Genomic DNA, 22,498 nt, shown 5'->3' with positions numbered 1-22,498 from the left:
CGGGCGGAGCAGAGTGGCTCCGGGTGCGTGACTTTGGTCTCTGATGACGCCACAACATTGCTCCTGGTGAGAGTGGGCATTCTTCTTTACATCTCCCATGCTCTTTGCAAGACACGCATCTCGCATTCTCCAAAAGGCTTATCGCTACAACCACACAATGAGTGTCTTCTCCTCCTCGCGCCTGATCGGCAAGACTGGTGCGTGTCGGTGGGGAGGGAGGGACGATGAGGGGTGGTGACGAGAGCACTCGTCCGTGATGCGGAATATGTCCAGCTTACACCAGCCCTCATCACCGGCGCATCATCCGGTATTGGTGCGGCAACCGCCGAGCTCTTCTCCCGTGCGGGCGCCAATGTCGTTATCCTTGCCCGTCGGCAGGCGATGCTGGACCAGGTCAAGGCCAAGTGCGAGCAGGCTCACCAGGCGAACGGTTACAAGGACGCCAAGGTAGTAGCCTTCGAGATGGACATGACAAACCGTACCGCAATTGACGGGATTCTGGACAAGACGGGCGGGTTGCCGATCGACATGTAAGTGGCTGAGGCGCTTAGATAGCGGTGGGAAATCACTAGAAACCTACTGGCCCACCTGAGTATGTCGGTGTACTAGCTAACGCCAGCCTTGTCAACAACGCTGGCCTCGTGCGCGGGCGCGAGCAAGTCGGCGGTAAGTCATGGCCGCTGCGTGTGCTGACGATAGACATTTCGCCGGACGACATCGACATCATGTTCCAGACCAACGTGATCGGTCTCTTCCACCTCACCCAGATTCTTGTCCGTGACTTTAAGAAGCGCAACACAGGCGTGAGTGTGAATCAAGCTGTAGCACGGTGTTTCGATCCTGCTAGGCCAGCGAGCATAACGCTCCACGACGAGCTTCCTAACAAATCCTTGTCCCGTCCCGCTGACTCCAGTTCATCGTCAACCTCGGCTCTGTCGCTGGCATCGAGCCCTATGCCGGCGGGAGCATCTATTGCGCGACCAAGCACGCACTGAACGCATTCAGCGGCTCGCTCATGCGCGAGCTGGTCAACACCAACATCCGCGTGGCGGAGATTCAGCCCGGCATGGTGGAGACCGAGTTCAGCATTGTGCGCTACCGCGGCGATGTGGATCGCGCGCACAATGAGTACAAGGGTCTTACGCCGCTCACCGGTGAAGACGTCGCCGAGGAGATCGTGTGGGTCGCCTCTCGTCCGGACCACGTCCAGATTGCGCAGATCCTTATGTTCCCAAGCGCGCAGGCGAGCGCGACGGTCAACTACCGCAAGCCAGAGTAGCGAAGCAACCAGAAGCACCGGAAGGTGCGGTTCGTGGCGAGGGAAGCAGTGCGGTGGCCGAGATCTGAGGGGTTTTCTACAGCTCAGCAGCAAGTCGCGAATAGATAGCCGGTGGAAAGAGGGATGGAGAAACAACGATAAAAAGAGACGAGACGAACGCCAGCGCGTCACATCCCTGGCGATGACTAGATGGCGCCAGCGTGCACAACGACAAACATGGAGAGAGTGTGGATCTCGGGGGTGGCGGATGAGCTAGAGCCGGGAGCGACAGAGGGACTGACGGCGATCAGGGCCGGTGACTGCCCACAATATATCGACAATAATGAAATCTGTGGCGACACCTGCGATTCTGCGCCGTTGCTGCGTTGTGTATCGCCCTCTGATTCTGCCACTCCGGCAGCCATTGTCCTGCATCAGGTCAGAGCGGAGGTCAGCAGGGATGGGGGCACGGACAGGCCGAGGGTAGGCTGTGGATGTGGGCAGCGCCATTGTCCTCGGCCCGCCGCCATTGTCCGCAGTGGCGCTCAGGAATACAGCCCCCTCCTCGCCCCCTCGCGTCATATTTCTAGCTTACATGACCTGCCCGTCAGTCCTGCTCTCCATCCCATCCCTCCCTCTCCACAGCATTGTAGTGGTATGTATTGTAGTATTGTGGTGGAGCACCGAGCACACCCCGTGGGCCGAGCCCGGCGGTTGGCCTTGTGGGAATCGTGGGCTGGACCTGTGGACCTTGATCATTTTCGTGGCGCGTATTGTTAGTTTTTGAATGGGTGTGAGATATATCAGTGCCGCTCGCGCGTTGTGATGGAGAACCCCAGCTCGTCCGCCACCCACACACGTCGTGGAGTGATCGCGCTCTCGAGTCTAGTCATCATGCAGGTGAGTGACGCGACATTCTCAAACACTGGGCTGAATGAACCCAGGCACACAACGGACACCCACATCAACACCAGATTGCAAGGTAAGTGTGTCCAACATAGAAGCAGCTTCGGCGCCACCCCCGTGGCGCGGCCTCGGAAGTGGCGGGCAGAGAGCGGGGGAGGGGTGGGAATTCCACCTCCGCAGTGGCAGTGAGGAGCTGCGAGCGGGGGATGGAGAGCAGAGCATGGCGTGTTGCGACTGGGCCACTGGCCACGGCACAACAGCTTGCACAAAAGCGCGGCACAAAGGATGTCACTCGCGCACGGGCTCGTGGTCGCCCCAAGACATCGCCCAATCTGCCTCTGCCTCACCTCATCCTTCCACCCGTATCTTTGTGCATGCCACCGTCCGAAGCGGACGACACGCGTTTCACGCGCCGGCGCCATGCATCATCTCGTTGTCATTGCTTCGCCATTCAACAATCCCATCCTCATCGCCCTCGTCCGCTCCACTGCCTTGTTATATATCATCGCTGACTCCAGATATCCCATCCCTCCGTTTCCCTACAACCCCTCTGATCGTGAGTGGACATCTTTGGCAGGGCGAAGCTGACGCCAGCAATCTGGATGCCTACACCGCCCTCCACGCCCCACCCGCCAACGGCGCCGCCATCCCTCCCTCGCGTGAAGAATGGGATCACGCGCGCCTCGACGCCGTCCTTTCCCCCACGCCGGGCCAGTGAACCAGCACCCGCCACACCCAGGAGCGCCTCATCTTCTCACTCCAACTCCCGTTCAGCTTGCCTGCCACCACTCAGTGGATGGATGCTCGCATCAGCCAGGCACACCCCGGGCAAGCCGCACAGCCCGCATACAATCGAGAGTGTCGAGCTGCCGCCTCACGTGTTGAAGTTTATTCAGAGAGGATTTGGAATGCGTGTCGTCAGGAAGGACGGGGGCGGTGTGTGGGTCCTCAGCAACGCCGAGTGCAAGCGACTACTCGCCAGGGCGCGCTTGCGAGATGCCCAGAAGGAGGAGGAGCGGACCTTGGCCGCCCAACGGCGACTGGAGGGCATACAGCTCCGCACGCCTCCTGCCACCGCGCCGCGGACTCTACCGTCACCCACGACGACGTCGCCGCCAGCAGCACGCTGCCCCGTGCGCGTCACGCGCAGTCAAAGCAAGAGCAAGCCGTACGATCGCGCCATCGAGGCATAAGCCTCGGCCCTATACCTGGCAGAGCCGGCCATCAGCAGTTAGCATACCCTCACAATATACCGCGTTGTCTGTATTTGTCATTGTTCCGTGCATTAGTTGTGGTGATGAAATCCCTGCATATAGTCTAGTGCTTGGCTGGCCCGCGCCGCTTCGTCTTCGGGTACTTGACGGGCGCTTTGAGGGCGGCACGGCGGCGCTCCTGCGCCTGGCTGAGAGAGAGACCGAGCTTCTCACGCTCGGCGGGAGATGGCAGCTCGACACTGCACCCAAGCGATTTGTAGAACTCGCCCACCTTGGTGGGCGGCATCTTGAGGTCCTTGGCGACGCGGCCGACGTCAACCGTCCATCCGTCGGCGGCGAGGTAACACACACAGATCCACATGAGCAGCTTCTGCCGGCTCCGCTCCGTCACCTTGTACTTCTTGCCGTCGGGCTCGGCAAAGCGTGTCAACAGCCCCTGAAGCACCTGTGGTGGGATGCCCTGGTACTTGGACGGCAGGTCGGCGTTCGATGTCCGCTGCAGCGAGTGCGCATAGTTGTAGAACGACAGAAGACACGAGAGGTAGAAAAGGTAGCGCCTGGGGTTAGCGTATTCCCGACGTGTCATCTCACAGGTTCTGCTTGCGCACAGTCGGTGGCCCTTCCACGACGACGCGGAGCTTGTTCTCGATCCAGCGAGAATGGCGGAATGGCAGGCATGCGACGCGCTCCTTGTCGTCCTTGGCTTTGAGAATCTCAGCAACATTAAGCGCGCTCCACTCGTTGTCCGGCACGATCGACTCGCGGGGGTACACCTCCGAGACCTTGGTCGTGGTGAGGTTCGGCACGGGGATGACCTCTGGTGGGGCGGGGCTTTCGTCCGCGGCGGCCTTGGCCGCAATACTCGACACGAGGTCGGCGCGCACACTGCTCATAGCGTTCACGTCGACCTTGTTGCGCTCCTCGGCCTTAATCTGGCTCTTGGCCTTGCGCGTGCCAAACACCTCGCCGAGGTCGTTGCGCTGCGCCTTCCACTGTGCGTCCAGCGCTGCCGTCCCACTCGGCCCCAAGTCACGTAGCCGCTTGACCCGGTGCGCGAGCAGGTACAGTGGCGTGCTGGTAACGTGTAGCTTGTTCGTCTCCGGGTTGTACACCGCCGCGAGGTACTGACAGTCGCTCCCTTCGCCGCTGACCGCCCTGTCGCGGTTCGTGGAGAAGAACTCGACGTCCTCCGTCTCGCCCGCGATAAGCGTCCGCTGCTTCATTATGTCCGAGCTCGTAGGTGCCGGGTCGCGCGAGTAGATCGTGAAGGGCACCTTCCTGTTCGGCTTCACCGCGGGGAAGTTGACTGGTGGTCAAAAAGGTCTGGCGGCATAGCTCACCAAAGGCGGGCCCGGCACCGAGCGACTCAGCGATCTCGATCCGGACCTCGCCAGCGCTCCCCTCCGTCGCCATGGATTTCCTCTTCTTCGACTTCTTTGTCTCCTGCGACGACATGGCACTGGCTGGGGTGTAATGTTGTGGAGGCGAACGCACAGATGATATCGCGACCAAAATCTCATGGTGGGAGTGGAGGCCACGTGATAAGCACGTGGGCGCAAGGCGGAAAGTCCAGTCATCTGGCGACACAAACAAATCGCCCCATCGCATCCATCTCCTCACGGATCCTCAAGACACTCCGAGCACTCGGACGACATCACGCACAGCGAAATTAAGACATGGGCGTGCCGGGACTGTGGGACGTGAGCCACTCCGCCGGGATGGTGCTGACTCGCCCAGCTCCTCCGCCCCGCAGCCGTCCGCACCAGTTTGAATGCCCTCAGCCGCGATGCCTTCCTCTCCAACGCCAACGGCCTACGAGCTTTGACCATCGGCATCGATGCTTCGTGAGACGGCTCATTCAGCCCACACTGACATTAGTATCTGGATCTTCCATGCACGGACAAACCATCACGGCGCAAATGCTTACCTCCGCACACTCTTCTTCAAGATTGCGGCGCTGTTACAGCACCCCGTCCTGCCGGTGTTTGTGTTCGGTGAGTTTGCCGCAGGAACTTCCAGCGACGACTGACGTCTAGACGGACCGAAGAAACCTGCGATGAAGCGAGGTCAGCGGGTCACGCGCAACTTCGGTGTCAACGACGGCTACTCCCGACAATTCAAAGATCTGCTCGATGTCTGCGGCCTCGAGTGGTGGAATGTGCGTTAGAGCAGGTACATTGGCTGACGTAAGGCTCCCGGCGAAGCTGAGGCTGAGCTCGCGATCATGAACCGCCAAGGCAAGATCGATGCCGTTCTATCCGACGACGTCGACGCACTTCTGTTCGGCGCCAAATGCTTGTTGCGCAAGTGAGCCTTCCTTCTTGCGGGCAGCTTACAATAGTAACTCGCCCACTTTGTCTGGGGCTCAGGCTCCTGTTACTCAGAGTTCCTCCTCTCGGACCGACATGCGGCACTACGAAATGTATCGCCTTTCCGACATCGTCGCGGAGTGGACCCGCGTGCCTTCGGCCCTGCAGAACGAAGACGACTGTCGACGGGCGATGGTCCTTATCGCTTTGCTTTCAGGCGGTGACTACGTCCCAGAAGGAGTCGGGCGTGTGGGTGAGTTCACTTATCAGTTGCAAGCTGACGGCAGGCCCCAAGGTCTCCTTCGCCTTAGCCAAGGCTGGTTACGCCGATTTCTTGAAGCTTTACGCCAAGGAGCGACCACAGTTCGACCGAAAGGTCGCGCAGGTCCACGAAGAAATGCTTGAAGAGCTTGCAACCAACCGCTCGGGTCATATTGGACGGAGGATGAGGAAGCTTGCTGAGGATCTTGCCGGCGTCAACCTCATCGACCTGTTTCCGCTCGAGTGCTACCTGAACCCGGCCACCAGCCCTCTGGACGACCCAGAACAAGGTTGGCCTGGGTTTGGCAAGGGCGATAAATCGTCAGCTCGAGGGAAGGCCCGAAGCGCTGGCCGTGGCGACCTTGAAGGTATGGCGCGCGCATGCGAGCGCTACTTTGAGTGGGGCACCCGAGATATTGTTTGCAAGAAGTTTGCCGGCGACTCGGTGAACCTCTTTGGCGCCGAAATCGTGGCTGAGGCGAGAAGTATAGCCAGATCATCGACGCCTGTAGCTCCAGCTCGCTCCACCTGCCGACCCGGACAGTCTCCGGAACGCATCACTTCATATTTCTCCCAGAGCACAATCGCTACCTCGCAGAGGCAGAAGGGCGCTCCCGCGTCCAGCGCTCGTCACTTGGTGAAGATTCACTCGACGCGTCCGTCACCTATGTGCTCAGGACTTACCGAGTACCGACTCGAGTATCAGCCCCAGTGCTATATGGATCGCTGCCGCGCAGCGATGGACGGAAGCCGTGCCGATCCCTCCACGCTTTCGCCGGAGGAGCGCGTTTCGCTGGGAATGGTCGAGGAGGCCGCCGCACCAATTAACACGTCCGTCAAGGACGAAGTGCGCATCTGGTTTGCTGGTTATCTCATTCGTGCGGCATGGCCGCATCTTATCGAAGACTACGAGGAGGCAGAGGCGGCCAAGGCCGCGAGAAAGGCCGCGCCGAAGAAGACGAAGGCAGTGGCTCGCAACGGGCGGAAAACAGCGACCACGTCGACAGGTGATGCGAACGCGTTTGTGGACTTTTTCGCCCACCCACCTGCGACACAATCGGCGGTCCGAGAAGTCGAGCAGGCTATCATCAGCCAGCCCGTGCAGTCGCAACGCAGAAATGTCTCACCGCCGACCTTGCAGTCAACGCCGCCCTCCCCACATCTGCTTCCTAGCTCGCCGGTATCGAGCGAGCTTAGCGCAGCTCCATCCTCCCCAGCATCGAGCGCGCTGAGCGCGGCCCCATCCTCTCCCCTCACCCTCCTACCATCGTCGCCGCTCCCTGTCGCTCTGACTCTATCATCACCACCGGTGTCGCCGAGCAAGCGTGGGCGCTCTGCGCGCTCGCGACTGCCGTTGTCTCCGGGCTCTTCCTCGCGAGACTCCAGTCCCTGTCCCTCTCCAACATTGACAACGTTGACTCCTCGGCGCTTGGCTCGGAAGAAACGGAACGCTCCGCCTCAGCCATCGCGTCCAACGCAGGGCTCAGCAGCAGACCCAATCTGCCTATTGTCGTCTGACGAGGAGGAGCCGACCCCTCGCCCCCTTCGCACGTCCAGAGCTACCAACACGCGCTCAGCTGCGAGAACAGAATCGACTGCAACCGGCGATATTGCTAGAGCTGCCCGAGGGAAGCGTAATACAGCGGTAGTTGCGCCTCCGGCCGCGGGTTCTCAGCCTTCGAGACCTACCCGCACTCCTTCATCCCCACTCAGCGTCCCCTCACGAACTTTTACTACGAGTGTCCGTCCCACGTCTGCACGGAGCGAGCCTGTGCGCCCTCCCACCACACAAACTCCAACCCAGGGTCTTCTTGACTCGATGATTGTCGCGCGGGCGCGCAAGAGCCAGCCTGTAAATAAAGCCGCTGTCATTCCGGAATCCCGGGCTCCCAAGGCCCCCTACTTTGTCCTCTACGAGGACGACGATGGCTTCGAGCACATCGACCTCACGCAAGTCCGTCCCAAATAACAACTCGCGCTAGTCGTTATCCACTGTAACCATACCATCTTCTCATGCATTACTCAGCAACCTCATCCTCTTCGTCTTCTGCCCCCTTCTTCTTGCGCTTGTTGACCTTCTTCTTGCGGTTTAACTTACGCCTCCTCTCCTTCTCCCACCGCAGCTCCTGCTTGCTCCACGTGCGCGCCTCGGCTGCCAGCCTCTCCTTCCTGCTCAATCCTTCGGCCTCAGCCTTGGGCGTCGAATAGCTGCCATCGGCATTGGGCAGCTCGCCGCGCGCCCGCATGAGGTCTAGGCGGTCCTTGAGAATCTGGCGCGCGACATAACGGTTCTGCTCGCGGGATCGCGTCGGCTGCGCCTGCACGCGAATACCGGTGGGAATATGGACAAGGCAGACGGAAGAGTTGGTCTTGTTGATAGCCTGTCCACCGGGTCCTCGGCCTGGTGTCAGCCGACGGCGAGCAAGGCGGACTCACCCCGCACAAACTTCTCATCCAGCTCATGCTCTGGCAAATCCGGCACCTGATGCCGCCCGAGCAAGCGGTTCATCTGCTTGATGCTAGTCGGCACACGACGTGGTGGTGGCGGCGGCTTCGGCTCGGCACTCTCAGCGGCCTCCGCAGCCTTCGCATGCCGGGCGTGCGTGAAGTCCTATCGTTAGCAATGCCAGCGGCGAGAGGAAGCTAGACACACTCACGGGCACATCGACGAACACGCCGTCCTCAACCTCTTCGCCCCACTCAGCCTCCACCTCCTCGGCCGCGAAGAAGTCGGCCTCGAGCGCGTCCTGCCCGATCTCAACCGCCGCGTCGTCCTCCGCGCGCGACACACGCTCCGCCTTCCGGCTCATGCCGCGCCAGTGACTGCAGCCTGCGAGGGGGGCGGGGTGGAGGGTGGCGTGCGCGAGTGGTCGTCGCAGCGAGGTTGCGGCTACGCGCGCGAGACGCGGGAGCACGAAAGACATGGTGGTGGAGGAGAATGGTCAGTTGCTGAAACTCATCCACAGAAGCGGAAGAAGCTTGAGCCTGAACCATCCCTCTGCTCATGCAGAGAGCAGGTCAGCATGCCGCCGCATGCTCGAGCCGCCAGCCTGATGATGTCTGTCCGACTCCGCGGCCAGCATGCATGCGCCAGTTCCCACTGACTCTACTCGATGGCATGAAGATAACCATTTGAGGACTCGGCGGCGGCGGAACTGGCCGGTTGACTCGGCCGCCCACATTTCGACTCGACCTCCACCACGATTTCCGTTGATAATCTTGACTTTGCTCTCCCTCCTCCTCCTCATCCTGCTCACTCTCCCACTCGTCCATCCTCCATCATGACAATTCTAGGCCTCTCCGCAGCGGGCCCCTCTGCCCCTGCCCACTTCTCTCTTGAGGCCATCGTCCGCCCCAACATCCTCGCCCTGCAGCCCTACCGCTGCGCCCGCGACGACTACTCCTCCGGCATTCTGCTGGACGCCAACGAGAACGCGTACGGCGCCGCCCTGCCCGCCTCGTATGCGCCGCAGGCGGCTGCGCACGGCCTCGGAGCCGCGGCCGACCTCGCCGCCCTCAACCGCTACCCGTCGCCGACGCACGACGAGCTCAAGCGCCGTATTGCCAAGCTCCGCGGCGTGCCCGACGAGAAGTGGGTCTTCCTGGGCGTCGGTAGCGACGAGGTCATAGACATGCTCTTCCGCTGTCTCTGCGTGCCGGCCAAGGATGCTGTTATGACCACGCCGCCTACGTACGGCATGTACGGCGTGTGTGCGCAGATCAACGACGTTGGCGTGGTCAAGGTGCCGCTCGTGACGGAGGGCGGAGCCTTCCAGCTCGACGAGGAGGCGGTGAGTCGAGCGCCAGGGGAGCTACTGATAGCAGATGGACGCCGCGTTCAAGGCCAACCCTGGGCTCAAGATGGTCTTCATCTGCTCGCCCGGTAATCCTACGGGCACGCTCATCCCTCTCGACGTGATCAGGCGCGTCGCGTCCAACAAGAACTTCACGGGCCTCGTCGTCGTCGACGAGGCCTACATCGACTTCGGGCCCGAGGGCTCTTCGGCGTGCGCCCTCGTGACCGAGTTCGCCAACGTGTGCGTCATGCAAACGCTCTCGAAGAGCTTCGGGCTCGCGGCCATCCGCCTCGGCTTCCTCCTCGGCTCACCCGAGCTCGTGCAGATCCTCACCAACGCCAAGGCGCCGTACAACGTGTCCCTCCCGACCGCCGCGATCGGCCTGCAGGCGCTGAGCGACGAGGGGCTGGCCGTCATGGCGAAGAACACGCGCGTGCTGAACGCGAACCGCGACACTCTCATCGCCGAGGTCAAGACCATCCCCAACGTCGGCGAGGTGCTCGGCGGAAACAACGCAAACTTCATCGTCGTCCAGATCCTCACGGATGGCCAGCCCGACTCGGCGCGCGCAAAGGCTGTGTATACCGAGATGGCGGAGAACAGAGGCGTAGTCGTGCGCTTCCGCGGCACCGAGATCGGGTGTGAGGGATGTCTCCGCATCACCGTCGGCACCGAGGAGGAGAACAAGACTGTGCTCCAGCGCTTGCGGGAGCTGCTTGCGTAGGCGTGGCGGCGGACGCGAGGCGTAGTCTGTAGAGGATAGTAGAGGTCTGCATCACCTAGAGTAGCATGGCAGCACGGCCCACAGTCTACGCAACAGGTCACAACGATACAGTCTAATGCTCGCGCTTCTTCTCGGAGCGCTTGCGCGGTGCCCGTGGTGGCCGCGTCCAGAACTTTATGCTGCCTGAGCGACTGACGGTCGCAACGCTCTTCGGGCCCATATGCAGCGATGTCATAAGGTTTCCCTCCACAACACGCGCAAGCACAGGCTGGAGAAGTGCGACCTCGGTCTTCGGCGGCGCCGCATGGTAATGCGCGCCAGCAGGACTGAACAGCGTGAGGCTCGCGCTGCTCCCCGGGCCCGCGCCAAAGCGGCCGCTGCTGCTGTGGTGGTGCCGAGGCTTGCGGAGTGCGGCGGCAGAGAAGTCCCACAGCAACAGCTTGCCGTCCTCGCCGACCGAGCCGAAGCGGTATCCGCGCCCCGAAGAGCGCATGGTCGGGTCGAACGCGATGCACGTCACGAAGCCGGTATGGCCTTGGCAGCGGGCGACGAGGCGCGACTCGCGCGGCGAGTATATCGTCACGAGGTCGTCTTGTCCGCCGACGGCGACGAAGCGCGAGTCCGAGCTCCACGCCACGCATGTCAGGGCCGCAAAGTAGCTCTCGAAGACGTCCGTCACGCGGTTCTCCTCCGTCTCGAGCAGGCGCAGGAGGCCGTCTTTCGTCGTGATCGCCAGCCAGCGCCCGTCGGGCGAGTATGCCATTGCTGGAGTCAGCGAGAACAGAGGACAGCTCACCAGTGATCGGCGCGCCCGCGCCGAGACGCCCGACGCTCAAGGGGTTTCGGCCGGCCCACGGCTGGCGGATCGGCTCGCCCCGCCGCTCCTGCTCGACTGGGTGGTTCCACTCGTCGTTCTTCCACTCGATCACGCGGTCGAGGTATGGACGGCGGTCGGCGATGGGCTTCTCGAGCCCGACCGAGCCGCGGCGCTCGACGCCGCTCGTGCGCCGCTCCATCGCCGTCCCGTTCCCGTTCCCGTTCGTCTCGCGCTCCCGCGCCTCCCGCTCCCGGTCTTGCGCCGCATTCACCGCCTCCTCCGCTTCGGCGGTCTCCCACGCCGTCACCCACGGCCGCGGCACCGCCGTGATCACGGCCAGCGCCGCCTCGTTCGGATCCTCCGCGAACAGATGGTACTGCGCGATCGTGTTGTCGGCGAACAACACGGTGAAGCGGTCGCCGCCGCGCGGGTCGAAGTGCACCGAGGCCACCGCACTCTTGATCACCTTGCCCTACCGTCAGCGTTCCTGTGATTCTCGGTCTGTGCATTTGCAGATGCGGCATGTTGCGGTGACTCCCAGGCACTGATTGAACATGAGCGCGGCGAGCGCGTCAACGCCTCGATGCCTCGCGCCGCGCTAGCATTGCGCCTCGGGCACGGCCACACTCACCGCGACGTTGAACCGCTCAGTGCGGTCGTTGATAAAGTCAAGATACACCAGGTCGCCGGTCTCAAGACCGACAACTATGTCCTGCCTATCCGGCCCGACGGTGAGTTGCGATATCGCATGTGCCGTCGGCGGCTGCTGAAACACGACCGTCGCGAGGTTATCCTTGCCGTTAGCGTTATCGCCGTCCTGACTCACAGCAACCCCGCCCTCTTCAGCCCACACGAACAGGCGGCCCATGTTCCAGAACGCCCAGCGCACACGCTCGCCGCCGTTCTTGCCCTTGTCGTCCATGATACTCCCGAGGTTGAGGTTTGGCGACACGCGGGTGATGATGCCCCCACGGCTCGCGCTGAGCGTCTTGCCCTCCTTGCGCACCTTCCTGTCCTTGCCGAACTTGCGGGGCGGCTGCGCATGCGTCTCCGGCCCCTGGTTTCCCTGGTTAGCCGACGTGGGTGCAGGCCGGTAGTCGCTGTCGGCCTCGCTCTCGGTGTCGGAGAACTCTTCGTCGTACAGCGGCGGCGCTTCGTCGGGCGCCTGCGCGGCGTCGGGCTGCGCAGCCTTCTTGCCCAGACCGAGGCGGACGAGCGCGCCAAAGCTGCTCTCCTTGCCCGCCACGCGCCCGGGATACCACACATCGGCGAAGACGAGGCGGCACGGATGCCCTGGCTGCCACTGCCCGTTGACGAGCGTCGAGCCGGAGCTGACGGCGAAGACGTTGGGGCTGCTCAGCGGGGGCATGGGCACGAAGCTTGGCCCCGCCATCCCGAAGCCGCCTGCGCCGTACATCGCTGCTCCGGCTGGGACTGCACCCGGACGAGGGACATCGTTCGGCAGAGGACCGGGCACTTCGACTTCGGGGAACGTCCCCTTTGCGAGAGTGTAAGGACCCTCGGGGGCGTGCAGGACATCTGGGAGATCGGGTGCGGGGACGACGGGGACGCTTGGGAGGAGGGGGCGCGGGGGTGGGAGGCGGGGGAGGTAGGCTGCGGGTGGGGGGATGTAGAGTTCCATGATGGAAGAGATGGAGTGAGAGGAGATGAGAAGAGAGCGAGTTGATGGCGATGGTGAGTGGGCTCTGGGCTTGGTCGGCCCGTACATGCCGAAAGTCACGTGCGTCATTGCTCCCCACAGCCCCTCTTTGCTTCTACATCTCCGTCGCTCCTCTTCATCACACCACGAGTTGCCGCTATCGCACCGTCGCTATCACGCTGGGGCCGCTCGCTGCTCGCTAAAAACACCGCGCGGCTGCGTCATCGCCGGAGATGCGGCCCCGTGGGATTCGCTGGGTAACGCGGGGTACCCCGGAGAGCGAGGCGCGAGCGTGAGGGATATCGCGATTGGTGGCCGATGCTGCCGAGATGGAGATTGGGGTGGATTGTGGTAGTACCCAGTGCGGTACGCGATGGAGAAGAGAGCGAGGTGCGTGGGGGCGTGGAGGCGAGTAGAGAGGCGCCATCGATCGCTGGTCAGTGCGGGTCACCCAAGCAGCAGCGAGGCAACGTGATGATGCGCCGAACAGAGGTCCGAGATGAGGGCTGCACGGCGCATGTTTTAGTCGCAAGAATACGACAGGATACTCCCAGATCCATGCTAATAGACAAGATTCTGCAGCTCGTCGTCAAGCGATATGTGGTGAGACGCCGTGCAGTCAGACCTAAATCATGCGGCGACCAAGAGCAGCCAGACGAGGTGACACTGTGCCTTCGTGATATGGCTAGAAGTCAACTCTTGCGGCTGCTGCAGCTGGCCCAGTATCTCTGGACAGTGGTGTAGAGCACTTCGCCTTGGCTGTGAAGCAAATGCAGTTGAACTGTTGTGAGCTATGGTCAGCTGTAGGAGCTTCCGACACGAGTCGCCCGGCCGAGCCTTGTGATCGATAAGCGCCGCTCCTAAACCATGCATCCGTCGTCCGTCGCATCATGCATCGCCGCCCAGCCCATCGCTCGCGGCGCTCAGAGAGGACACGATGAACATGCGGAGAGCAAGTGCAACGGAACGCCGGTGACGGACATCCCCAGATCTCCGCGGATGCCGAAGCCGACGCCGACCACTGGGAGGGTTTGGAAATAATCTCTTGGCCGCTTCCGACTTCCGTCTCCTCCTCACTCGCCACCATGTTCAGGCCCACCACCCTCCTCCGCCGCGTCGCCGCCATCGCTCATACCAAGGCCCCATTGCCTGCCCGGCCACTGCTGCGGGCCTTTTCCGCGACAGCTGGTATGTCAGCAATTGCCTCTCCTCTCCCTCCACCTTGAGCCCTCGGACCATGATGTGGCCAAGAAGGGGCTGGAAGACGCAGAGGGCCTCCACGTACATCAACATTACTGACAGCAGTCACCCGCCACGGCGACCTTGTGCGGCCAAAGCCTGGGACAGGGTGAGTTGTGATGCACAGCTCTATGGTGCGGAACCCGCTGACTCCAGCATCAAAGTCACCTACACCGACTCGAAGGGGAATGTGATCAAGACGATCGAGGGGAACGAGGGGGACGACCTGCTGTCTCTGGCGCACGAGCACGACATTGACCTTGAAGGTGAGTGGGTGGCGAGGGAGGCACAGAGGCAGAGAAGTGGACAGTGGTTGCACTAGCCCATCCGCGCCCCGCGTCACGGTGCACTGGCGTCGCCAACAGCCGCTCACCCCAGGTGCATGTGAGCGCTCCGTCGCGTGCTCGACCTGCCATGTTATCATCGACCCCAAGTTCTTTGACAAGCTTCCGGAGGCGGATGACGAGGAGAACGACATGCTGGATCTTGCATTCGGGCTCGAGGACACGTGAGTATCGCGCAAGTGTCAATGCAGTGAAGGCAGCTGGACGGGACGGTGCGAAGCCCCAAGCGTCTGATTGTGCCGCCCGTGCCGCCTAGTTCGTCAGTGCTCTTGCGGAACTCTCGAACCGAGTCACCTCTCTTCTGTCTCTCTCCATCCTTTCCTCCGTGCTGCCTCCCAAACCCCCCTAGCGCCCTCGGCTTGCCTCGCCCCGAAACCCGCTGACCCCAGCTCCCGCCTTGGTTGCCAGGTGTTGCTCACGCCTGAGCTGGACGGCATGGTTGCGCGTTTGCCGGCTGCGACGCGCAACATGTATGTTGACGGTGAGTCGAGAGCGGGCGCGGGAAGCTAAGAGCAGGGGCGAAGGCGCGCACGCACTAGATGTTGTTCGAGTATGCATCACCACTGTAATGACGGCGGCGGGGAGGACGGAGGGGGGGGGGGGGGTTGCAGACCGTTGGCCGAGGTGGTTTGTCACCACGGATTGAAGGGGCTCGAGTGGCTGATCTAAAAAGGGGAGTGTGGGCTACAGTTCGAGATGGAGCAACGGTATCCTCCATCGTAGTGACTCGGGGGCTCTTTCATACGAAGGCGCTTGTAGCCATCGTCGCACCACAGGCGCCGCTCCGCTTTCGGAGCACATCTCGGAGCGGAAATCGGGTTCAAATGGGAGGACCAAATATCTTCCAGTCACAACAAGAATTCGGTCTCCTCATCTCGCGTTCAGCAACCCCCACTCCTCCATCAAGCATCATGTCGCACCCACCACATACACCTGACCCCAACCTCCCCGCCGCCCTCACCCAGCTATTTGCGGAGGGTCAGCACTTTCTCAGACCCTCAGAGGACATGCTCATGGATTCGGGCCTCGAAGACTCGCAGACTGTCGCGGCCATTGCGGCAGCCGCGGCGGAGCAGGCCGCGGAACACGCCGCGGCGCAGGAGCAAGTGGGAGAGGGGCAGGAGCAGCACCAGGAGGCTGAGCAGCAACATCTGGAACAACAGCATCTGGAACAGCAACATCTGGACCAACACCACTTGGAGCAACATGACATGCAACAGCAACACCAGGACCCACCCCACCTGGAGCAACAGCAGCATCTCGACCACCAGCAGCTGGAGCACTCGCAGGAGCTCCTTTCCGACGGGATGATAGACCTCCCGCCGCCTGAAAAGCAGAGCTCGCTGGAAGTCCTCGCGCTGTCCCTGCGTTCCGAGAACGACCGCCTCCGTCGTGCCGTGACATACCTTGAGGCGCAGGGCTTGGGTCTGGAAGCGCCTCTTCCCAACCTCCCGCTCGAGATGGACGTGGATGACCTCGGTATCAGCCAGCACACGCTGCGCGAGCTCGCGAGCGCCGCTGCAGGCGAGTCGTTTCTCTCCCTCGAGAGCCTGCAGCACCTCCAAGTCGAAGAGGAGAACCCAGCCAGCATGGCCGACTTCCTCCACGGCCTCGTGGCCCAGGTCACCGTACCGCGTGGCGGGGAAGCGCGTGTCAAAGTCGACCCGTTTGAGGTTGCGCGGAAGGGCATAGAGGCAGAGATTGCTGCAACACGAGCGGCCATTGCTGAGAAGGAAGCGGAGATTGCGGCCGCCAAAGCCAACGGGAGCGACGACAAGGCGAGAGACGCCAAGCCGCCGCAGGACCAAGCCACTCTCGAGGCCCAAGTCACCAAAGTCACGTCTGCGCTTGACGCTGCGCGCTCTCGCGCGACAGTGCTCCGCGACGCAGTGCTGCGCGTCCAGAAAGAGCGGGACGCGACCCGCCTAGACGTGTGGGGCATGGAAGCCGAGCTCGCCGTGATGGGCGACGGCGGGCGCGCGGCCGCGAGCGTACGCGCGCTCACCGAGGTGCGGAGCTACCTCGAAGACGTGTTGAAGAACTACAAAGAGGTGAGTGCGCGCGCGGCGTCGCTGACGACAGAAAGGCAAGCTGCCGGCGCCGCCGCTGCCGTCGCTCGCGCCGCTCATGCTCGCGAGCATGGCGCCGCCGTCGTCGCTCCCGAAGAAGCGGGGGCGGCCGCCGCGCAGCGCCACACGGACGAGCATCGTGCCGGCCCAGTTGGCGCATCTCGTGCCTGAGGCGGACGAGGTGGCTGCGCGCGCGGAGCACGCGCCCATCCGGCGCAAGGGCGTGAAGCGGAACAAGGTCGAGCTTGAGCGCGAGGCGGCGCGCATCAACGAAGAGACGGAGATGATGAAGAGCCTCGCGCGCATGGGCGTGTGGAAGGGCGACGAGTGGGTCGAGGGGGTGTAGTAGGCGTCTATCTTGTATGCAAGTTGTATAATGGGACCTTGCCCGCGGTTATTGCATCGCTGTGCTCGCTGTGCTCGCTGTGCTCGCTGTGCTCGCTGTGCTCGCCATTGACAGCGGTGAGAGGTCTGGGATGAGGATATTTGCCCCCGCGACGCGTTGAATTGCCACCCAACAACAAACGTCCCAACTCGTTCCTCGTCTTCGCCCAACTCATCTCCGCCATGTCATCCGCCGAGCTCGCCCACCTCTTCCCCAGCGCAACGCACCCCGCTCTTCCCGTCGCCGCGTCCATCCTCTCGACACTCCGTGCCCTCACCGCGCCGGGCAAAGGCAATGATCTTCGGCCAGAGGAACGCACCGCTCTCGTCGGCGTCGCCGCGCTCTTAGCATGTGAACGGTACGCCGCACCCTTTCTCTCCCCCCTCCGCTAACCCCAGCGTCCACTCAAACGACCTGGCCCCGTCCGCCGTGCAGCGCGCGACCTCCGTCGCGCCCGCGCACTTCAAATCCGCGCTCGCGCGCGCCCGCACCCTCCTCGCGTCACCTTCCCTCTCGTCCCCCGCGTCCTCGCGCTCCAGCGCGACCATGACTCCCCCGACGCCCAGTATGCGCCTCGACCCGCTCTCGCCGTTCATGACGCCGCGCAAGAAGTTCCGCGCCACGAGCGCGCGCGATCTCTCAGGCTTGCTGACGCCGCACAAGCACTCGCCGGCGGCCAGCAGCCCGCTGCGCACCGCGACACCGCGGAAGCGCGGCGCGGAGGAGGAGGAGGAGGGGACACCGAGCAAACGGCCTAGGGGAGAGGGGGAGACGCCGCGCGCGCGAGACGTCGGCGATCCGCAGACGCCGAGCCGGAATCGGCGCGCCGGCGCTGCCGCGTTCTTGGCGCTGCGGCCGAGGCAACCGGACCTCCGCGGAGTGGAGAATGGGGAGGGGGAGGGGGTGCAAGAAAAGGAGACTGAGAATGGGGAGAAGGAAGGCAACGGGCCGCCTCTCGCGCGCCCCGACCTCGATGCCGAGATCGATAATCTGCTGGGTCGGCGCATCCGGCGCCGCCTCCGCCCTCGCCGCGACTGGACGTTCCGTGAGAATGTGTGGGCGCCAGACCGCGAGGGGATGGAGCGTATCCTTGCCGCGGTCGACATGACTCCCAAAGCCAAGACCAAGGGCAAGGGCAAAGCCAAAGCCGCCGACTTTAGCGCACAGCTCGTGGCCCTGCTCGCGTGATTACATGTGACATTATAGAAGACAACTGTATCAGAGAACTGTATCAGAGAAGCTTGGAGAGGATCCTGTAATCTGGCCGGCGCTGCTCGCCATCCGAGTCGACGTCCTCCCACCCGCCCTCCTCCGCTATGCGTGTGGGATCGATTTCGTCGGGCGTGTATCCGGCCTTGGCGTAGAACGCGAGGGCGGCGGTGTTGTCTGCGAGCGTGAGCGTTACCTTGGCACTACTCACTCGCCAGACATGTGAGCATGGCCTTGGCCATGCCGCGCTTGGCCCCGATGCCCTCGAGCTCGGCCATAAGGAGGGCGCCGAGGCCCGCTCCCCGCGCCCGTTCCGTGAGCTGCAGCTCGTAGCTTGCGTCAGCTCTTCCTCCCCCCCCCTCCTTCGTACCAGTACACAACCTCGACGTCGTCGGCGCCCATCGTGTCCTCCGTGTCGAAGCGGAAGCTCGCGAACCCCACCAGCTCGTCGCTGACATCCACGTCCTCCTGCCGCCGCCTGGACACTCGCGGCATGGCGCCGGGCATGCGCCCCGCGCGCGCGAGGAGGAGGTAGCGCGCGTCCGGGTCGAACATTTCCGCGAGCTTGGCGGCGCGGTCGTGCGCCATGCTCGTGCCGGCTGCGAGCGGGGCCATGTTCTTGTCGAAGAGCGCGTAGAGCGCCGCCTTTGTGCGTGGGGAGAGCGCGGACGCGGGCGCGAGGAGAAGGGAGAGCTCGCCGAGCGGTGAGGGCAAGGCGCGCGGGAGGTGCGGCGCGAGATCGAATGACGGCGCCTGGGTTAGTCATGCCGAGGGGATGACTTACGGCCGACGCGGAACGGACGGCGGGCGTGGCCATCGCGGGGTGGAGAGCGGGGGGGGGAGGGGTATCAGAGTGAGAGAGAGAGAGACGTGAGAAGATGTGGACGATGGGTGGCGACTGCAGGAACGTTTGGAGCAAGCGGAATCACCGGCGACTATTTGGCGTCAACAATTCGGCGTCATCCACTTCCCTCCAACTTTCTCCACGTCCTCTTCCACGTCCACCACACTCCACGCCATGCTCCCGTTCTCCACGCTCCTCCTTCGGAGCTACTACGAGGCCATTGGGTGGAACGAGGACAACCTCTACTCGAACATTACACGGAGCAGTGCTGGTGCGTGACACCGTGGTGCAGGGCTGACGGCAGCGTTGTTGTGAGTCACCGGCCCGGTGCAGCATCACGTCTCTGCAACTGCTGTGGCTAACGTATCCACCACTCACCACCAGAGACTTTGCGGTGCCCAACTCGCTCATTTTGCAGCTTGCCAACGCGCCCACGCCCATCTTCTTCACGAGCTATGCGCTCGACGCGCTGCCGCAGCTCAACGGCTCGCTGTCGTACATCACAACCAGCGAGCCCTTGACCGTGAGCCACCCTGCGGTGCTAGTGCTCACGCAGATCGGTCCCAGCCGCACCATGCCCTTCCGCGACGTCGTCGAGCGCTTCCGCCACTTCCCGGCGCCGCGCCGGCCCGAGGGCAAGCCCGAGCTCTGGCTCGGCGGGCGGCGCATCGAGGGCCGCGACTTCCTCTTCTACTCCCGCATGCACCTGCCGACAATGCACCTCTCCGGGCTGGCAGTCACGCGCCTCGCGCCGACGCTACAAGCGCACGTCGCGTTCGTGCACCAGCCGCAGCGCGTGCGCTTCTCCGCGCCGACGGGTAAGGCGGCTGCCGTCGCGCCGTCGTCGCCGCCGCAGCCGCCACCCAACTTCCTCGTGTCCCTGCAGCACGACACGGGCATGTACAGCGGCGAGTACACGTACTCTGCCGCAGACGGCATGTTCGGCGTGCGCGGCCTCTACAACTTTGGGTGGGCGTCGGCGCCAGAGGCGCCGGACGTGCGCGGCCGCTTCTCCGCCGGCGGCGAAGTATATCTCTCCGTCAAGCAGCGCAGTGCAGGCAGTAAGTGGCGGCACGGGCACGCTGACGCAGTCTCTACGGGTGTGCGGTATACCTCGCTCCCATCGGCGTCGGGCCCGCCGGCGCCGCCGACGACCATCACGCTGCTGTACAACCCGTTGATCGGCGCGCTGTCCGCGTCGTATGCGGCCCAAGTCTCGCCACACGTGAGCATGGCCACGCGTTTCGGCGTCAACGTCTACAGCTACGAGAGCGACTTTGCGATCGGCGGCGAGTGGTGGGTCGGCCGGCGCGGGCGGCAGCGCCAGGTCGAGCTGTCGCCAGAGGCGCGGCTGCAGATTGCGCGGCACGCGGCAATCGGCGGCCGGCTGCGTGAGGAGCCGGACGAGGTGCGGGCAAGTGCGGGGGGCGTGGGCGGAGCGGGCGCGGGCGCGGTGGGTGGAGTGGGTGATGAAGCCCAGCTCGAGGCGCAGGCGAGGCGGGACGCGCGCGTCCTCGACGACCCGGACGAGCGGGACGGCGTGCTCAAGGCTCGGTTGAGTGGGAACTGGAGCTTGGCGCTGCTGTACGAGGCGCGGATACGCAAGTGTCTCGTGTCGGTCGGCCTGGTGTCGGACGTGTTTGGCGGGGCGGGGCGCGCGATCCGCGGCGTCGGGCTCGAGGTGCAGTACTACTCGTAGGGGTGGACGTGGGCCTTGCCCAGGCCGCGCGGAGAGCCAAGATCTACAGACTGAGGCACTACGTCAGCGCCAGTTCGGCGCTCAACTGAAATATCAGACACTCGGCCGCCGGACCCCGGACGCGCCACCCATTCCGATTATGACATACATCTCTATCGTGATCTCGCCAAGCCTCGGATAGATAAGATTAATAGACCTGCAGATCTCTGGTCCTCCGACTCGTATCTCGTCGATCACCACCATCTACGCGCCGCGCTCTAGTGCTTCATCTCGTACTCGTTGTGGCTCGCGGGGTGGGTGAGCAACTCGGTCGCCTCATGCTTGTCCGGGAACCAGCGGCCGATGGGGACGATGCTGAGGATGCCGAGCGCGATGATGACGGGCACCATCTCGAAAATGGTGAAGAGGGTCTGGTTGCTGTTGGCCTCGCCAAAGTATCCCTCGCACTCGACGGCGAGACGGTAGACGGTACGGAGGAGGATGAACATGGCCGCGGCGAAGTTGGCCCACAGCAGCATACGGAGGTTGCGGAGCATCTTGCCGTGCAGCCCGAGGCGGGGGACGCGGGTGATGGCGATGACGAGGAGGACGATGAAGGCGGAGAAGAAGGCGGTCTGGACGGCCAGACCGGCGAGCAGGATGTGGCCAGCCGTGGTGACGGTCATGGGGGGCTTCTCGCCGCGGTTCGACTTGGTCTGCACGACGCCGACCATGGCCGCGCCCACGACCTGCACGGCGATGGTGACGATGTCGATGAAGACGAAGACTGGGGTCAGTGGGGAAAAGCGGGGGCGGGAGCAGGGAGCGGGGAGCAGAGGGCGACTCACGCGTTACCATCGTCTTGGGCTTGAGGACCAGCAGGCGGCGACCATCGGGCCAGCGCGCCGCGGCGTACGTGAGCACGAGGTAGATTGCGGCTGCGATGGGAATGGGCGCCTGTCGTTAGTTGGAGTGGGAGGGGTCATGTCAAGCACAACAACTTACAACAACAATGAGGAAGTAGGACACGACGAAGGTGTTGACGAGGAACATGTTCTGGTGGCCCTTGACGCGCGCGGCATAGCCTCCGACCTCCATGAGCTGGTGGTTAGCGGTGCTTGGCGATGAATGGAAGACTTACCGCACCGAACGCGAGCAGGCCGTGGAACCACTTGGTGCGGCGGTTACGCTTGAACAGGTACCATAGCTGGACGACCATGAAGATGGCGAAGACGACCGCACCGATGATGCCGGTGGCCATCCATGGGCGGTAGAGGTAGATGGAGATGCGGGCCTCGCCGTCGGGGGGGTTGGGGTTGGGGTTGATGGGGCCGCGATACTCGGGGATGCCTGGGATGACTGGGCGGTCCATGGTGGTGGGGGTGGTGGGGATGGTGGAGAGCGCCGAGAGGAGTAGGAGGGGCAGGAGGAGGAGGCCAAGAACGAGGACGAGAAAGAGGAAAAGTTAGAGAGCGTGGATAGATAAACAGAGGGTGAGGCTGGCGAGGAGCGCGCGATAGGAAGGGATAGGGAGCGACTGCGAGCGCGAGCGCGTGGGACAACGAGTGGAGCAAGAGCACGACGACGACAAGAATTGTTTGCTGCTCGTCATCATTCACGCTCCTCTCCATGCCGCCACCGCAGTCTCTTTCCGCCCAACCCGTGCGTGTCACAGGGCGTGTGCCTGCCAAGAGTGGTTTATCCACTTTCTCTGCAAAACTCCATAAAACTGTTGCTCTCGTCTCGCGTCAGCATTGGCTCGTTTCTTATTCCAGTATGCGTCA

General features: G+C 63.1%; 14 protein-coding genes across 14 annotated transcripts; 9 read left to right on the top strand and 5 right to left on the bottom strand.

Moving 5' to 3' along the window:
- Nucleotides 1–97: 97 nt before the first annotated feature.
- COLE_01559 (uncharacterized protein) lies at nt 98–1,279 on the top strand (the record flags this gene model as incomplete). The annotated part of the gene is made up of 5 exons (XM_018423860.2): nt 98–197; nt 284–530; nt 620–666; nt 700–803; nt 914–1,279. 5 exons carry the CDS (start codon nt 98–100, stop codon nt 1,277–1,279), a joined length of 864 nt encoding a protein of 287 aa, XP_018276932.1.
- Nucleotides 1,280–2,584: 1,305 nt separating this feature from the next.
- On the top strand, nt 2,585–3,357 carry COLE_01558 (uncharacterized protein; the record flags this gene model as incomplete). The annotated part of the gene is made up of 2 exons (XM_018423861.2): nt 2,585–2,720; nt 2,759–3,357. 2 exons carry the CDS (start codon nt 2,585–2,587, stop codon nt 3,355–3,357), a joined length of 735 nt encoding a protein of 244 aa, XP_018276933.1.
- A 124-nt stretch (nt 3,358–3,481) lies between these two features.
- Nucleotides 3,482–4,791, bottom strand: COLE_01557 (uncharacterized protein; the record flags this gene model as incomplete). Its single annotated transcript, XM_018423862.2, has 3 exons — nt 3,482–3,935; nt 3,970–4,684; nt 4,719–4,791. The coding sequence occupies 3 exons, from the start codon at nt 4,789–4,791 to the stop codon at nt 3,482–3,484; spliced, it is 1,242 nt and encodes a 413-aa protein (XP_018276934.1).
- Nucleotides 4,792–5,054: 263 nt separating this feature from the next.
- COLE_01556 (uncharacterized protein) lies at nt 5,055–7,917 on the top strand (the record flags this gene model as incomplete). Its single annotated transcript, XM_018425521.1, has 9 exons — nt 5,055–5,078; nt 5,116–5,222; nt 5,257–5,372; nt 5,415–5,536; nt 5,570–5,685; nt 5,720–5,940; nt 5,975–6,968; nt 7,151–7,460; nt 7,753–7,917. 9 exons carry the CDS (start codon nt 5,055–5,057, stop codon nt 7,915–7,917), a joined length of 2,175 nt encoding a protein of 724 aa, XP_018276935.1.
- Nucleotides 7,918–7,966: 49 nt separating this feature from the next.
- On the bottom strand, nt 7,967–8,872 carry COLE_01555 (uncharacterized protein; the record flags this gene model as incomplete). Its single annotated transcript, XM_018426869.2, has 3 exons — nt 7,967–8,349; nt 8,385–8,559; nt 8,606–8,872. 3 exons carry the CDS (start codon nt 8,870–8,872, stop codon nt 7,967–7,969), a joined length of 825 nt encoding a protein of 274 aa, XP_018276936.1.
- A 357-nt stretch (nt 8,873–9,229) lies between these two features.
- On the top strand, nt 9,230–10,469 carry COLE_01554 (uncharacterized protein; the record flags this gene model as incomplete). Its single annotated transcript, XM_018423863.2, has 2 exons — nt 9,230–9,739; nt 9,774–10,469. The coding sequence occupies 2 exons, from the start codon at nt 9,230–9,232 to the stop codon at nt 10,467–10,469; spliced, it is 1,206 nt and encodes a 401-aa protein (XP_018276937.1).
- A 112-nt stretch (nt 10,470–10,581) lies between these two features.
- Nucleotides 10,582–12,928, bottom strand: COLE_01553 (uncharacterized protein; the record flags this gene model as incomplete). Its single annotated transcript, XM_018426870.2, has 4 exons — nt 10,582–11,234; nt 11,266–11,758; nt 11,918–12,079; nt 12,113–12,928. The coding sequence occupies 4 exons, from the start codon at nt 12,926–12,928 to the stop codon at nt 10,582–10,584; spliced, it is 2,124 nt and encodes a 707-aa protein (XP_018276938.1).
- Nucleotides 12,929–13,264: 336 nt separating this feature from the next.
- COLE_01552 (uncharacterized protein) lies at nt 13,265–13,690 on the top strand (the record flags this gene model as incomplete). The annotated part of the gene is made up of 1 exon (XM_018419576.2): nt 13,265–13,690. One exon carries the CDS (start codon nt 13,265–13,267, stop codon nt 13,688–13,690), a length of 426 nt encoding a protein of 141 aa, XP_018276939.1.
- A 341-nt stretch (nt 13,691–14,031) lies between these two features.
- On the top strand, nt 14,032–15,068 carry COLE_01551 (uncharacterized protein; the record flags this gene model as incomplete). The annotated part of the gene is made up of 6 exons (XM_018423864.2): nt 14,032–14,134; nt 14,252–14,294; nt 14,342–14,451; nt 14,564–14,693; nt 14,919–15,010; nt 15,046–15,068. The coding sequence occupies 6 exons, from the start codon at nt 14,032–14,034 to the stop codon at nt 15,066–15,068; spliced, it is 501 nt and encodes a 166-aa protein (XP_018276940.1).
- Nucleotides 15,069–16,469: 1,401 nt separating this feature from the next.
- On the top strand, nt 16,470–16,944 carry COLE_01550 (uncharacterized protein; the record flags this gene model as incomplete). Its single annotated transcript, XM_018423865.2, has 2 exons — nt 16,470–16,580; nt 16,612–16,944. The coding sequence occupies 2 exons, from the start codon at nt 16,470–16,472 to the stop codon at nt 16,942–16,944; spliced, it is 444 nt and encodes a 147-aa protein (XP_018276941.1).
- A 221-nt stretch (nt 16,945–17,165) lies between these two features.
- On the top strand, nt 17,166–18,171 carry COLE_01549 (uncharacterized protein; the record flags this gene model as incomplete). The annotated part of the gene is made up of 2 exons (XM_018426871.2): nt 17,166–17,341; nt 17,382–18,171. 2 exons carry the CDS (start codon nt 17,166–17,168, stop codon nt 18,169–18,171), a joined length of 966 nt encoding a protein of 321 aa, XP_018276942.1.
- A 43-nt stretch (nt 18,172–18,214) lies between these two features.
- On the bottom strand, nt 18,215–19,009 carry COLE_01548 (uncharacterized protein; the record flags this gene model as incomplete). The annotated part of the gene is made up of 4 exons (XM_018426872.2): nt 18,215–18,369; nt 18,404–18,525; nt 18,563–18,945; nt 18,977–19,009. The coding sequence occupies 4 exons, from the start codon at nt 19,007–19,009 to the stop codon at nt 18,215–18,217; spliced, it is 693 nt and encodes a 230-aa protein (XP_018276943.1).
- Nucleotides 19,010–19,210: 201 nt separating this feature from the next.
- Nucleotides 19,211–20,735, top strand: COLE_01547 (uncharacterized protein; the record flags this gene model as incomplete). Its single annotated transcript, XM_065626152.1, has 4 exons — nt 19,211–19,307; nt 19,414–19,559; nt 19,593–20,097; nt 20,128–20,735. The coding sequence occupies 4 exons, from the start codon at nt 19,211–19,213 to the stop codon at nt 20,733–20,735; spliced, it is 1,356 nt and encodes a 451-aa protein (XP_065482646.1).
- A 257-nt stretch (nt 20,736–20,992) lies between these two features.
- On the bottom strand, nt 20,993–22,086 carry COLE_01546 (uncharacterized protein; the record flags this gene model as incomplete). The annotated part of the gene is made up of 4 exons (XM_018423866.2): nt 20,993–21,501; nt 21,563–21,671; nt 21,720–21,815; nt 21,856–22,086. The coding sequence occupies 4 exons, from the start codon at nt 22,084–22,086 to the stop codon at nt 20,993–20,995; spliced, it is 945 nt and encodes a 314-aa protein (XP_018276945.1).
- Between the last annotated feature and the right edge of the window lie 412 nt (nt 22,087–22,498).

Source organism: Cutaneotrichosporon oleaginosum, assembly GCF_008065305.1.
Source record: "Cutaneotrichosporon oleaginosum strain ATCC 20508 chromosome Unknown ATCC20508_contig01, whole genome shotgun sequence".
In the NCBI taxonomy this organism is placed as follows: domain Eukaryota; kingdom Fungi; phylum Basidiomycota; class Tremellomycetes; order Trichosporonales; family Trichosporonaceae; genus Cutaneotrichosporon; species Cutaneotrichosporon oleaginosum.
This window is presented reverse-complemented; position numbering and strand designations above follow the sequence as displayed.